The sequence below is a fragment of the Polypterus senegalus genome, chromosome 13 (genome assembly GCF_016835505.1).
Source record: "Polypterus senegalus isolate Bchr_013 chromosome 13, ASM1683550v1, whole genome shotgun sequence".
Classification (NCBI taxonomy): Eukaryota; Metazoa; Chordata; class Cladistia; order Polypteriformes; family Polypteridae; genus Polypterus; species Polypterus senegalus.
The window spans coordinates 104,107,369-104,123,515 of NC_053166.1; the positions used below are offsets into that span (position 1 = coordinate 104,107,369).

The 16,147-nt window shown below is 38.1% G+C and overlaps 1 protein-coding gene across 3 annotated transcripts in view; it reads left to right on the forward strand.

Annotated features, from left to right (window-relative positions):
- ppfia3 (PTPRF interacting protein alpha 3) overlaps positions 1-16,147 on the forward strand; it is a 403,490-nt gene that overhangs the window by 218,966 nt on the left and 168,377 nt on the right. For all 3 annotated transcript variants that reach the window (XM_039776518.1, XM_039776521.1, XM_039776519.1), the window contains exons 11-15: positions 4,441-4,524; positions 4,607-4,738; positions 4,961-5,023; positions 5,140-5,216; positions 12,593-12,752. In XM_039776518.1, the coding sequence (XP_039632452.1) occupies positions 4,441-4,524; positions 4,607-4,738; positions 4,961-5,023; positions 5,140-5,216; positions 12,593-12,752 (516 nt within the window). The remainder of the gene's footprint in view (positions 1-4,440; positions 4,525-4,606; positions 4,739-4,960; positions 5,024-5,139; positions 5,217-12,592; positions 12,753-16,147) is intronic.

Genomic DNA, 16,147 nt, shown 5'->3' on the forward strand with positions numbered 1-16,147 from the left:
CAGCCTGCGAGCCTCTGTGCTCTGTCCGAGTGTCTTGGCAGTGCTCTCAGTGGACTGTCCCTCTTCTGACACGCGTCTTACCCGTGCCTGACTTCGTCTTATGCAACAGCGGCTACAGATGCATATTTTATTATACCTACTTTTTTATCGACATTTATCTAACTCTATATTTATCGTTCTCGTATCAGAATGTAGTTTAAGTTAATTTGTTTTGGTTTCAACAGATTTTTTTTCATATTTTTGATTCTTGTTTTCTTTTTTTCACATCTTCCGCCCCCCTTTTTATTACTTCGCGCCCCCGTAGGGGGGCCGGCCCCACAGATTGAGAACCACTGCTTTAAAACGAGGTTAAAACAGTGCTGGAAGCAGTCCCTTTAAAATCCAAAGCCCAGTGTCTCCCTTTATCTGGCGGCTCTCCTGCCTCTTCCATACGGGTTTCTCAACAAGGGAGTCACCCTTCCTGCAGCTGACCTTACTACTGTCCGGTTGCCTTCCGTTCCCTGGCTCTGTATTGCTACCTTACTGGAACCGAGACTTGGGTTCCTCAACGGGCAGGTTGCTCACGCTGAGGCTCACCTTCCAAAGACTTCATGACTCCCGCTTCCTTCCACCTGTGCACTTAGGTGAGAAACCACATCACTAGCTCCCCAGGAACCGCTTCAGCAACACAACCATGCCCCCTCGCTAAGCAGCGAGTGCGGCAATTACTTATTTTAAAACTGGCCTCTTGATGTGAGCTGTGGACCTGCTATTCCACACTGACTCCCACTGCCTTCCTGGACTTATGAGGAAATAGTATCTGGGACACTCCAGCTACATGATAGCTCAGCTGGATTAGCCTTCTCCAGCCAGCTGCACGCTCCTCTCAAGGGGCTCTCCTCCCGACTGTCTGCCATCTATCTCTCTTGCTCACTCACACCGGGCCTTCTCTGCCTTCCTGCCTACTTATCTCCTTTCTTTTTAGCTCCATCTTCTTTAACTCTTCTCATTCTTTAATTTTTCTCTCCCCTTTCTGTCCTGTGCAGGCTTCTCATATGCAGGCTCTCCTCATGGAGTGCAGATATGAATGTGTCACTCAGACTGGGATGTTCCTACGCAATCAGCTAGATAACCCCATCTGGCCCTGTAGCGAAGTGTGTTCACTCACCCACCCTCGCCTGATTGAAGGCTGCACTTTTGCAAGGTGCATTTATTTATTTGAAATCAGCACAGAACCACAGACCACTTATCATACAACCAAATTCCATAGTTAAAACAGTCCTTGAGTATCCAACTGCTTCTCCAATATATTAGTTTTCAAATGCAGTTCAGATGCAGCCTTTTACAGCAGTATAGGGCCCTTCTATTATGGAAGTTGTCCAAATAGTCCGCAAACCTACAGCCCTCTATCATAAATCAAGATCTAAGCCACAAACTCTGTACTGTAGTATGGCACAGACAGATCTTTGGGAAGAGCACCTTGTCATTAGATTGCACATCTAGCAACCTTATATTATTTATATAATTTATATCAGTGTGAACCTATCCTCTCTTCTAGAGAGGTCACTTACCTGTGCACCAGAAGTGCAACACACTACACAAGACTTTCTGTCTCTGGACCAACCCGACTCTCAATTCCCCAAATAATATTAACCCCACTAATCCGTGGTCTGATGCCCCTGAACAGTGTGCACCACTTTCCTTGCACTTTTGTTTATGACTGTGGTCCAACTATCCCTAAGTCTCTGGTCTGAAATCTTCTCAAAAGAACACATGGATAAGATCTTCCAGCTCTCTTTTACAATGAATGATGACTGCCTTCTCTTCTATTGACTTTATTTTATAAAATTGTATCAATGTATTAACTGTACACTGATAAGCCATTTTTTAAGTTAAACATAACTTTAAAGAGTTAAAGTAGTTGATTAATAAAGTATTTTTCTAACGGCGGGAAAAGATGTTTTCCTTAATTATATTAAAGAGAATGTTTCATCCAGTTTTATATGTGATAATACAAACTATAAATAAATGCTTCCAATCAGTAGGCATTATATTGGATGTTTCAAAAAAAATTTGGTGAAATCATTATGGAATTCTTTATTAGTAGGGGGCTGTAGATATTTGGCCCACATGGCAGGAATACAGGCCACAGGATAATATTTGGCACCTCATCTATAATAATGGGTTTTAGTTCAGTGAATTTGAGATTCTGCCCCAAGAATTATTATATCATTATGCTCGGGTTTAATATCAGGAATCTGTAACTTATGTTGTTTATCTACCAATATGGTATGTTGATTTTCAGTTGTAGTTAAACAAGAGTTTGATGGTAAGGGAATGAGACTTACAAATCCAAAATACATTCTTTAGCTTCCTTCCAGATTAAGATGAAGTTATCAAATAAACTTTGTTTAAATTCAAGAAAATCATACATTTTATTGATAAAGCTACTTGCAAAAACACTTGTTGATGAAGAAAATGATGCATTTGCCTTTGTAAATGTGATGGAGTGAAAGAATAATAGCAATGAATATGATCAATGTAGGATTGTGTTTTATAATGAGGAGAAAGAAAAAAATGTGTTAGAGAGGCATTAACTAAATGAAAAGTATCGACTAAACTAATATTTGTGCAGATTGTAGATAAAGGAACTGTGGAGTTGTTTGTAAGCTGAGGTACAGGAGGAGAATTTATCTAATAACAAATTTATCAATGGAATTGCATCAGTACCAACAAGCAATTCATAGTCTTGGAACTTAAGAATCATGTCAAGTGGGGGAGCATGCACTGGTACAGCATGCCACACCCACCACATGAGGAAACACCTTGGGATCAAGGTTACCAACTCCCCAGGCAGATACACAGTCCAGTCCTACCCTTTGGAAATGGCAGTCTATCTGCCGCAGCCAAGTGTTATGTGGGCATCTCCTTGGCCTAGTCCAGTTGGTCAGGTCCTTAGCAATGAGGATCATGAGAGCCAGATCACCCTTGGGGAATCACACCACATGGCTGTGGTGCCATAACCGATGTTCCCTCACAATGCAGGTATTGTGCCTCATTCAGGACTCCAAGAGCACCCAGCAGTACCCAAGGATTCGTTGAAGAAATACATTACCAAAGCAGCCCAGTCTTCATCTCAAGTCACTGGATAGTGTCCATATCTTGCAACTATATAGCAAAACAGGGAACACCAGAACTCTAAAGACTTGGACTTTCGACCTTTTGCAGAGATATTGGGAGTGCCACACATCCCTTTCCATTGACCTCATTATACCCATAATCCTTCAATCCATCTGTTGACTTTATAGGAAGACTCTGACCAGAAACATTAATGTTGCTGCTGAGGTAAATAAACCTCTCAACGTCTCTTTGGTCATTAAAGGCCTGGATCTTACTTTTTTCCAGGACAGTCACAAGCCCAGACAGACTCCATGCTCAATCTCTTGGGAGCCCCGATCAGAGTCTCTGTTGACTCAGTGAAGATCACAGCAATGACAGCAAAGTCTTGATTAGTGAATCTCTCTTCACCATCAGATGCCCCACAGCTGCTAGACCCTACAATCCTTCCCAACACCCAGTTCACACAATCATTGAACAGAGTAGGAGCAGGATCCCACCCTGGACAAATCCCAGAATCACTTGGGAAAAATGCATAGGTTCTGCCTCCACTCTGCACAACACTCACAATACCAGTGTAAAAGCTGGCCATGATATCCAGCAACTTCGAGGGGACCCCACAAAGTCACAGGATATCCAACAGGACAGCTGGACTAAATCAAACCTCTGCAAAATCATTACACCCAATTCATTCATTTTGAACACCTGGGCAAGAGCACAGTTTATGTAGACAGTTCTTTGAGGTCTTGAGAAACTTTTTTTTACTTTTGGTAACAACAGTACTGTAATCTACCACATCTCTTGTCTTCTGCTTATCATCCAAGATCTATTCAAACAACAAACTGTGAGATTCAAGCTGATAAGTTTTAGGCAGAATTAAATCTTTAAAATTTTGCTTTGTAATGCCCTCTGTGTGATGTTTGCACATTTTCCTTATGTATGTGTGTTTTCATTCCATACTCCATTACCATGCTGATTGGTTTGTGATTGTGGTATAGGCTGCCAATCCATATGACAAAATGGAGAAGAAAGTTAGAAAATGGATGGGTGGATGTTTTATTTTTTTACTTGCAATTTCTTTATGAAGATTATCAAAATATTTTTCCACTTCATTTTTAAAGTTGCTCACTTTCTAATACACCAACTGTTTATTTTACTTTTTGTAATATTCTACCTGATTTAATGTAATTACATTTACACTTAATTAGTAAGTTAACAATGTTTTATCAATTTATAGCAAGGCTTTTCTGAAATAATGATAACCTGAAAGTAGGTGTTTTCCAACATTCTTTTTCATTTCCTCTAATGCCTTCTCTTTGTCGTTCCTCATATTATACTGTCTAGGCAGAGGAGCGCCACGGGAATTTTGAGGAGCGTCTCCGCCAGCTGGAAGCACAGCTAGAAGAGAAGAACCAAGAGCTACAAAGAGTGAGGTTCTTCCTGCATTCTCCTTTACATTCCCATATATTTTCTCATGGATTCTCACAAGTATTTTCTGGTTCTCTCCCAGGCTCGACAACGGGAGAGGATGAATGATGAACACAATAAGAGGCTCTCTGAGACCGTGGACAAGCTACTGTCTGAATCCAATGAGAGACTGCAGTTGCACCTCAAGGAGAGGATGGCTGCCTTAGAGGAGAAGGTAAATGTTGTGCTTTTCCAAATCTCTTTGTCTTTTTCTATTTGAACTTCCTCATTCTCATGCTGAATTAATTACAAGAAGAAAAGCAGTAGCAGCATGGACAGTGAGAAGTATAGGCTGAATGTCTTTTTCTCATATTTTATTCCCCCTTTCTTCTTTTAAATCTGTTTCAACTAAAACTGCTTCAATTCTTTATTCACCTCTTCTGGATTCTCTTTCCAGAATTCCCTTTCAGAGGAGCTGGCCAATATGAAAAAAATTCAGGATGATCTTCTAGCCAATAAGGTAAAGTCATTCACTCACAAACAAGAAACGGCCAGGCTTGGATGGCAAGTGGTTAAAAACAAACAAATAAATAAATACATAGTAAGCATAGCACCTTGTCTTGTTTTGCCTTTCAGGAACAGCTGATAGCAGAGCTGGAGAGAGTACAGATGGAGCTTGACCAGCTGAAAGGGCGCACTGGCTCATACTCCAGGTATGCCAGACACTGGGGTAAAATACCTACTCATTTTTATGTGTACTGATTCTGTGACTCTGTGATTAGAATCTATTTCAGATACTCACATTACCATCATCATCATCAACACCAATTTAACATTCTTTTTTTCTCGTTTACTAAGGTTAGCCATGTTATGTTTCTTACTTACTCATAAACACGTTTATATGGCCCTAATCAGGTGGCATGGTGGTGCAGTGGTAGTGCTGCTGCCTCACAGTAAGGGCCGATTTATACTTCACGCTCAGAACGCGTACATGCGTTCCCAGCGTTAATTTCACGCGTCCTCTGAGCAGGTTTTCAGAAATTAACGCGACGCGTGCGCGAGTTGCAGTACTAGCAAAAAGTCGGGGGGTGCAGTGTGCTAAAAGTCAGAACGTAACGTCAGAGTCTCTGTTTACTATCTACATGTGACAGCAAGCCTCTATGGAGATCCTTCGGGGATCGATGTTCGTGCTTTGCTGTTTGATGAATGGTTCAAAATGGTGAGTCAAAATGCAGACATACAGATGCATTCATGGTGCTTTTATATTGAAGCGTCACATATTCCCGATCGTAATGACACGATACATTTTAAAAGTCTCACATACCATCTTTTGTGCTTTTTTTTTTTTTTTTGCAACTTCACAACAGCAACATAATGTATAGCGCTGTATTTGAGCCCACTGAGGAAAAAATAAAGGACACGGTGAAAACGTGTATTTTGTGATTAAAGTGGAAATTTCGGCTTTAATCTCGAAATGTCCACTTTATCCTCGTAGTTTACTTTATCATTAAAGCAGACCATTGTAAACATCATCCCAAGCAGCAATAGATCACCACACAGAACAAATTAAATGTATGATATTCCAACTCTCTGCACATTTAGAATCTTTAGATTTATACTTGATATCATTTTCATGATGAAATGCTTTAAAGTGTGTATGTTACATTTTACATATAAATTTGTTTAAATAATGAATACTGTTAATAATTACACACATGGGGGAAATAGTTAGACGCATGGGGGTGACACGGTGGCGGGGCAGTAGCACTGCTGTCTCGCAGGGAGTTATGTGCTGGTGTTTCCTGCTTGTATTCCACACTGTGCTCCGGTTTCCTTCCAAAGATATGCAGATTTGGGGATTTGGTGCCGCTAAAATGACGCTAGTGTATGGGTGTGCTTGTATTCACCTTGCGATGAGCTGAGGCCTCATCCAGGGATTGTTTCTCACTCGTGCCCAATGCTTGCTGGAATGGACACATCCTTGGATTGATGGATTTAATCAATAAACATCCTTAGTCAGAGATATTGCGGTAAGGTGTCATCATAATTTAATGGGTGTTCTAGGCAATTCACAACACAGAGAAGCCGAACCTGCACTGCCACCTGGTGGATTCCTCCAGATTTATGTAAAGTACACGCGCAAGTATAAACACTACAACGCTTGCGTAGCAGGAGTGTCCTCTGCAGCAGCATGCGTCGCATTGCATGAAGTATAACTCCGGCCTAAGGAGACCAAGGGTCATGTCCTGTGTCCTCCCTGTGTGGAGTTTGCATGTTCTCTGCACGGGTCTGCTCTGGTTCCCCCCACTGTCCAAAGACATGCAAATTAGGTAAATTGAGAAAGCTAAATTGGCTTGTGGGTGTGTGTGTTCACCCAGTGATAGATTATCCAGGGTTTGTTCCTGCTCTGTACTAGCTGGGATAGGTTCCAGCCATAAGCAATCCTGGTCTGGTTTAGGCAGGTTAAATTTTGGAAACTGACATGAAATATGTCCTCAATCTAGAAACACATTAAATGAATGACTTTAAGCAAGTTATTTCCAATGATTGCAGCTCTACTCTGCCTACTGTCTTTATTCTATAAGCACATAAAATTTCTGTCTAGCAATAACTAGCAAAACTTTAGACACACAGTTTTAATATTATCAGTATAAACAGATTTCTTTGCTGTATGGTACACTCTGTCTTAAAAACTTTCTGAACATGTGAGACTATAATGGCCCTAACACACCATAAATCATGCATTTTTGTGCATAATCTATTGGTTTACATGTGAACACTATTGGTTTATGAGTATTTAATACATGTTTGCATACATACTGTATTGGTTTGCATACATACAATGCTAGTTTCATTCATATGAACTATATTGGTTTGTGTCAGTTTGTGCATGAACTATATTAATTTGCATTGTATATCACTGGTTCCAGTGCATTTGTTATTGATTTATGTGTGAACAGGATCAGTTTACACTTGGACTGCTTACTTAGTGATCTTGTGTATGCATTATATTAGTTTCATGTACTGTCTTATGCTGGTTTAATGTGGGTAAAATATTGTTTTTACATATGAATTCTATTGGTTTTATGTATGCACTATATAGATTACATGTGAGACTTTCACTGTTTTTATGTATAAACTATGATGATTTTGTAAGCATATCATGATGGTTTTATATGTGAACTATATCAGATTCACATCTGAAACATACTGGTTTTTTGAACACACCCTGTCGTAGCTTTGTGTGTGAACTATACTGGTTCTGCGTACAAACTCTATATAGTGTAGTTGTGCTCACAAATTTTAATACCCTGGCAGAATTTTTAAGATGTGTACTATACTTTAAAGAAAAGATGACTGACCAGGCAAAAGACATTTCATTTACTTTTAATGGAATCCAAGTTAAACTGTAAGGCATGACAGAATAGTACAACCATTAAAAAAAGATAATAATAAGGAAAATAATGAGATGGTTGCTGTTCAAAAGTTTGCATACCCTTAGTTCTTAATACTGTTTATTGCCCCCTTTGGTGTCAATGATGGCATGCAATCTTTTCTGATATTTGTGGATGAGGTTCTTGATTTTCTCAGGCAGTAGAGCTACCTATTCTTCTTCGCAAAATGCCTCCAGGTCCCATATATTCTTGGGTTGTCTTGCATGAACTACATGTTTGAGATTTCCCCTAAGTGGTTCCGTGAAACTGAGCTCAGGAGACTGTGATATCCACTCCAACACCTTCACTTTTCTCTGCTTTAGCCACCAAAGGCCTTGTGTTTTGGATCATTGTCATGTTGGAAGATCCAAATGCATCCCATGTGCAGGACTGATGAGTGCAAGTTGTCCTTTAATATATTCCTGTAACATGCTGCATTTATCTAGCCATCAATTTTCACTACGTTACCTGTGGTACTGTAGCTCTCACAGCTCAAGAATATCAGAGCTTCACTGTAGGGATTGTATACTTTTTGTCATGGGCCTTGTTGCATCCTCTCCAAACATAACATTTATGACATAAAGTTCAATTTTGGCCTTATCACTCCAAAGGACTTGTTCCAGAAGTTTTGAGGCATGTCTAGATGCTGTTTGGCATATTGTAAGTGGACTATTTAGTTGCATTGACACAGCAAAGGCTTTTTTTCTTGCAACTTGATCATGTAGCTGATTTTTGTTGAAGTACCTCCTTGTTTTGCAACTTGAAACAGCAACACCTCTTGTTTGCAGAGAAGCCTGTATCTCAGCTGAAGTGGCTTGTGGGTTTTTCTTGGGAGCTCAACAAATGAATCTGGCAGTTGTGGCTGAAATCTTGGTTTATTAACCTGACTGTGTCTGATAACAACAGAACCCCTAACTTTCCACTTTTATATCAGAGTTTGAACACTTCAGACAGGCATTTTCAGATATCTGGATTTTTATCCCTTTACTGACTTATACAAATCAACAACATTTTCTCGCAGGTCCTTTGACAGTTCTTTAGATTTCCCCTTTGCTTTGTATCCAGCAAAGTTAGTGCAGCGCTGCCTGAATTTAAATTGACTATACACAGACACTGATTACAATCAAATAGGTTACAGGTGTGGACAATCTACCTTAATTGGATACAACTTTAGATTGTGTCCCTAATTAAGCTGTACTTATCATGTAATTATCTGTATAATTACAGACTAACTAAATGTTTTTTTCTTGTACTTACTGTATAATACCGTGTAACACCATAATTAAGTACTCCATTGTAATTGTTATTCCACAATACATATATACATAAATATATACTATATATATATATATACAGTATGTACTTTTAAAAATTGTGGAATAACAATTGCAATGGAGTACTTAATTATGGCGTTACACTGTATTGCACATTAAGTACAAGGTAATAACATCTACTCACTGTGCAATTATACAGGTAATTACATGTTAAGAACAGCGTATTAGTAACACCTAATCTAAAGTGATACCCTTAATTTGAACCTGTATGTGTCAATTCGTGTATATACTTTAGTAGTATCAGCCCCAACATTCAAGGGAATGTAAACTTTTTATGAGGCCTGTTTTAGTGATTTCAGTTATTATTATGATTTTAAAAGGGCACACACAATTGTGTGATAATAAATTACCTTGCCTGAGCACACTACCTAATTAAAAGGAAATCTTTCTGCATAATTAGTTATATATTCCAAATAATATTTCACAAATTCTGCCTGAGTATGTAAAACTAATGAGTACGACTATAGGCTGTTCACATGATCTTCAATGGGAGGGATAACAAAAAGAAACTCAAGGGCTGGTACAGTTATTTCAAGAGCATAAGAAGAAAATGGTAAGACTTACACATTAAAACAGCTCAATATTTTTTTTCGTAAAATAACTTTGCAAAAGGGCTTGATGGTGATTATTACTGTTTACTGCATTACTGCCTTAAGTCTGAAATTAACACATGGCTGAAGTTATGTATTCGGCTGGCTTCTTAATTGCTCCTTGCTACATATTTGAATGCAGCCTGCTACTTATTTACACAGCTTTTGTAAATCAGATCCTTCTTGTTCTATGTTATTAACAAGGCAAAATATTCAACATCATGTACAGTATATTAATTGGCGTTATTACAACATGGTCCGATATTTGCAAAAATAAATATTCCACATTTTGAACTTGCACTGGTGAGTTACATCTTATTTAGCCAACTTTCTTTTCACAGTTTTGTGACAAGACAGGTGTGTTTTTGCGAAGATGCAGTTGAGTTTTGCCTAATGCGGGTATCTGGTGAAATTAACCAGGTATTCACATTCTAATAGTAAATACTCATAAAACAATAGTGTGAACATGTAAACCAATATATTACACACAAAATGTATAATTTATGTTTAGTTTGGTCCCTTATATGAGACGCCATTTAGGAAGAAAGTCATATGTTTTTAGTGTGGCTATATTGAAATGATGGTGCATGTATCATTTTCAGCATAACTCTATTGGTTTGCCAGCACATATATGGGTTTTACTTCATAATCTATTGGTTTACATCTGGATAGTATTGGTTTTCATGTATACAATACTGGTTTCATTTATCTGAATTATACTGGTTCATGTCTGTATATTATTGGTTTGTATGTGAACTATATTGGTTTGTAAATGTATACTACTGGTCTGCATATGAACTATATTAATTTGCATTTGTATATCACAGGTTCCAGTGTGTATGCTATCATTTTGTGTATGAACTAAGCTTATTTAATCCTACCAGCATTTCTCTTTCAAGGCTATTATCAAATCACTCAATACCTCTAATAGTCACTGTACCTAACTAATACTTTAATATTGACACCAAGATAGAAGGACTTGCAATAAAGCATGAAAGGAGTATGGAATGAAAATTAATGCAAGGACGAATAAAATTATGTTAATGGGCAAGAAGGGAACACTACAGATAAATACAAATGTAGAAAGTTAACAGTTAGATCAAATGAATTAATATTAATCCTTGGAAGATGGATTACAAAGCAGAGGGATTGATTGATGGAGATTAAAAAACAAGAGGTAATGCAAAGGAGAGCACCTGGAACTGCTGAAGAATTCTTAAGGAGGCCTTCAAATTACATTTTTGAAAACACACTTCTTCCCAATGTTAGGTTATGGTAACAATAAATAGATATATGAGAAAGCAACTATTAGCTTATTATATCCAAGCTAGTAATTTCAAAGTTGACTAACCTCTTCATATGTCTTCATAATATGTGTCTCTCACTCTGGTTAATCTGCAGCCCCTGCTCACAGTACAGGTCCATCTGTTCCAAAAGCCACCCTTTACCACTCTATCCTACAACAAAATTTAAACCACATATTAAAATTAATCTCTCCAGCCTTGCCTGCATTGACACATTGCAAAGCAAGAGCTTTAGAGACTACCATCTTGTCAGTCATGTTCTACAGCTTTGACCCTAAACCCTTAAATTTGTATTGGTCTCTCATCAATTTACACAGAAAGCAATATGCTTTAAGAAACCCCTATCACAGAAGCTATTCTTTGTGTCAGTCACTCTACTAACAGAATCCTGTACAATCAGTACTTCCCCATTTTACAGGCTGGTTTAGAGGTGACCCATTTATTCACCTCATTCTTGACTGCCAATGAGAGTCACTGCTAAGATCCAGAAAATGATTTGACACACCCAGCTCTGGTGTTGATGCCCCTGGACAGTGTGAACCTTTAGTCTTGCTTGCTATCTCTTCCTTTCTAGTTTAGAGTCTCCTTCCATGTCACGTTAGGACTATAAAGGACACCTGGACAAATTCTCAAATTCTCTACTACAGCATAAGCTGTGGGCCTCTGTCTGAAATGACATAACATTCAATTATTTCTTAACCTTTATCAGTTCACCTATATTTTTATTGCCTTTTCCTGTTTGCCATTCAATTACTTTTTAGCACAAACATTTGCACCTACACTGTATCTCAAATTGACCCATTCTCGATTACACAGTGTGCTTTTGCCATCAGTTTCTTTCTTTTCTAAAGCCAAAGCATTAGTGAGACAATGCAATAATTATAACTAAGAGCACCAAGTTGTTTTGAAGGGAAACCAATATATGCAGCAACAATCCAATATGTGTAGCAGCAAACCAATATGTGCCTTAGCAAACCAATCGAGTTGTGCTGAATCTAATTCGTATTCCGCAATTTGATAGAGTTGTGTGGAAGTTAAACCCACTTATGCACAGGCCAACTGATACTGCTACACTGAAACTGATAAATGCTCCAGAGCCTTTTATCAACGACTATATTCAGAAGTCTCTGTATACCATGCTCTATTTGTTTCCTAAAACAGATCAAATCATCTTCTTCAAAAAAAGAAAAGGTCCAAGTTGGGTGCTATTATATTTTTTAATTCATTTTATTGATGTTGTTAAAAGAGTGAAACAAGCAAAACATGGGGTTCATGTGTATGCATGGTTACTGTGTTGAAGGCGAGGTTGTACTAGGAAAGTAATAGTAATAGCAACGCTTTTCCTTTTGTCCTATTTTGTCAATTATCATGTATTAAATATGTCTGACAGTACACAGCACTCAGAGTGTATTGATATACTTTGACAGGTCCCTTCCTGGCAGTGCTCTAGAACTTCGCTACTCACAGACAGGAGGCAGCCTCCCTTCCAGCTCATCAACGCACATTGAACACTATAACAGCACCAGTGCTGTTATGCGGCGTTCCCATAAGGGACGTTGGGGACTTGTCAAGGATGAACCTAACAAGGTGAGATTAATGAAGTACACTAGGCTTTTAGTATATTTGTAGCTGTTTCTGCTCTTTCAATATCTGTTTTAAGAATATCAACAAGTTCTTGTGAATTTGTAGAATGTCTCGGAAGGTGAGGGTGGCTATTTGGCCTAGGTCATCAGAGCTGTCACTTTACCCACTATAACAACTGGAGAATAAGTGGACAACTAAAAGTTTGTTTTTTCCAGTGATGATATTACCTGAAGTTTTTTCCCCTATCTTCTGTGGCCTGTGGGTCATATTTTATTTTGTTTCTTAAAGGCTCTTCCTTAGTGCCATATTTTTTATGATAATTATTAAGATGAATTTATTTTAATTTGACATTTATTTAAATAAATATTTTATCAATTAGTAATTTACTATTATCATTTCATAAGTACAGATATGTGCCTGTGCTCTGAGCCTGAACTCATTGTCAGATCTGTTCAAAAATAAACTAACTTCCTATTCCTTGTGAACCAAAAAATTTTCTTCTAATTCTGTTGCAAAGTTTTGGCATTTTTAGCTTAGTTGTTACTTCTCCATTCCAGAAGCACAATTTCATTAATGACAAAATGCAACCGAACATTTGCATCATGTATTATATATAAGTTTTTTTCCAGAAACTCCATTTATACACCTTACATACTAATTAATTAGCACACTGCACATTCTTTCCTTCATCAGTGGTTGGTGTCTTGTTATTTCTTATGAAAAATTTCCTTCTTAAGATTTGGTTCCTACATTTTCATTTCTGGTATTGTGCACTGCTGTCATAGTTCTGTGAACCATTTATGGATGCCTTATTTATACTAATAAAAGGCGAAGCCCTTACTGACTCACTCACTCACTGACTGACTGACTCACTCACTGACTCATCACTAATTCTCCAACTTCCCGTGTGGGTGGAAGGCTGAAATTTAGCAGGCTCATTCCTTACAGCTTACTTACAAAAGTTGGGCAGGTTTCATTTCAAAATTCTACACGTAATGGTCATAACTGGAACCTATTTTTCTCCATATAATGTAATGGAGTTTAGCTCGATGGCCGTGGGGGGGCGGAGTTTCGTGTGACATCATCACGCCTTCCATGTAATCACGTGAACTGACTGTCAACACATTACGTAGAAAACCAGGAAGAGCTCCAGAAAGCGCTGAAGAAAACATGCATTATACAATTGAGAAAGCAGCGAAACAATAAGAAGCGAACGAGTGACACATACTGTACAAGCATATTCATGCCTGCAGCTACTTCGGAAACAAAGCACAGTGTAAACCTAAAGTTTAAATTAAGTTCATAGACAGGCTGCCGCTGGCGTTTGTCATGCCCACGGCTAATGTGGGATACAAGTTTAATGAGAGGACGCAGGGTATAAACGACAGTTTTGATCACTTTCTAACTAAGTTCAAATTGCTGGTGAAAGACTGTGCTTATGCAAATTCCGAGAGACTGTGTTTGTGGGGGGATTGACAGTTAAGGCGGGTGAAGGAGTGATGTCATAATCTCCCCTCCCATTCACCTCATTTCGCTCTGAGCTGAGCTCCACGGCTAACACCATCTTCCGAAGCAACTTCGTCACACTGCCACCAAATACTCACAGAAAAATCCACAAGTTAATACACACGCTGTCTCTAGAGTTTCTCCACACTGAATCCTCCAGGCACTACTTACAAAAGGTTACATTGACAATCGTGTTATGTTATTTTTAAAATCTTTCCTTTTCTTAGCACAAGCACAGCTGAGAAGCTTCGATGCATGTGCTCCATAACGCGTTAAAAAATAATGCATTTAATCAAACTTTGCATTACAAGCAAAGGGGAACTTTTGTCAATGCATGATTTCCTTGTACACCGATTACATTGATCAGCGCTTCCCAATTCATTTTACCCTCGCACCCCTTTGGTTTGAGAAGTATGAAAAAATATGAGGTTAACACAGAAAAACAGATCACCAATTGAAGCTTTATGAATAATCGATTCGCCATCAATAATTGTTTTAGTAAAGCCATACTCAGTGTGATCCTCCTTCCATTTTATAATTTTTCCGCCACTAGCCATGATTAAATGAACGGTAAAAAAGTAAGAGCGAAGCGATGGTGACTTATTCAGGCAGGCAGGCGACAGCTCAATAGCTCCAATTTGGATACAAGTAGGTTCTATTTAGTCGCCAGAAATATCTTTGGTAGGAATGGAAGTTGAATTTAGTCTTTAAATTTCTATGGTAAAGAAAAAGTTATGCAATGATGACTAAATTTAACTATATAAAGTCAAAACTTGTATATATAAAGTCATTCCCGAATAAATTAAGTCAAAACTTGAATATATAAAGTCAGCGTCGGAATATATAAAGTCAGCGCTGGAATATATAAAGTCAGATCTTGAATATATAAAGTCAGCGTCGGAATATATAAAGTAAGCGCTGAAATATATAAAGTCAAAACTTCAATATATAAAGTCAGCGTCAGAATATACAAAGTCAGCGCTGGAATATCCATCCATTTCCCAACCCGTTAAAACTAACCACTGGGTCACGGGGGTCTGCTGGAGCCAATCCCAGCCAACACTGCGCGCAAGGCAGGAACCAATCCTGGGCAGGGCACGTGCATCATTTTCAAAACATTAACCGAACAGTGTTTTTTTTAATTAATTTTTCTGAATACGTTTTTGTTAACTTTGTTCAGTTCAGAGTCGTTTCAATCAATAGATTTTAATCAGGAATGACTTTATAAATTCCGACGCTGACTTTATATATTTAGGTTTTGACTTTATATATTCCAGCGCTGACTATATATATATTCTGACGCTGACTTTATATATTCAAGTTTTGGCTTTATATATACCGACGCTGACTTTATATATTCAAGTTTTGACTTTATATATTCCGACAGTGACTTTATATATTCAAGTTTTGGCTTTATATATTCTGACGCCGACTTTATATATTCTGAAAATCAATCTATTTGCCTGTTTGGCACCCCATAGTATATGTGTGTGTGTATATGTGTACACATGTATGTATATATATATATATATATATATATATATATATATATATATATATATATATATATATATTTATATATATATACAGTATATATATATATACTGCTCAAAAGAATTAAAGGAACACTTTTTAATCAGAGTATAGCATAAAGTCAATGAAACTTATGGGATATTAATCTGGTCAGTTAAGTAGCAGAGGGGATTGTTAATCAGTTTCAGCTGCTGTGGTGTTAATGAAATTAGCAACAGATGCACTAGAGGGGCAACAATGAGATGACCCCCAAAACAGGAATGGCAGGTGGAGGCCACTGACATTTTTCCCTCCTCATCTTTTCTGACTGTTTCTTCACTAGTTTTGCATTTGGCTACAGTCAGTGTCACTACTGGTAG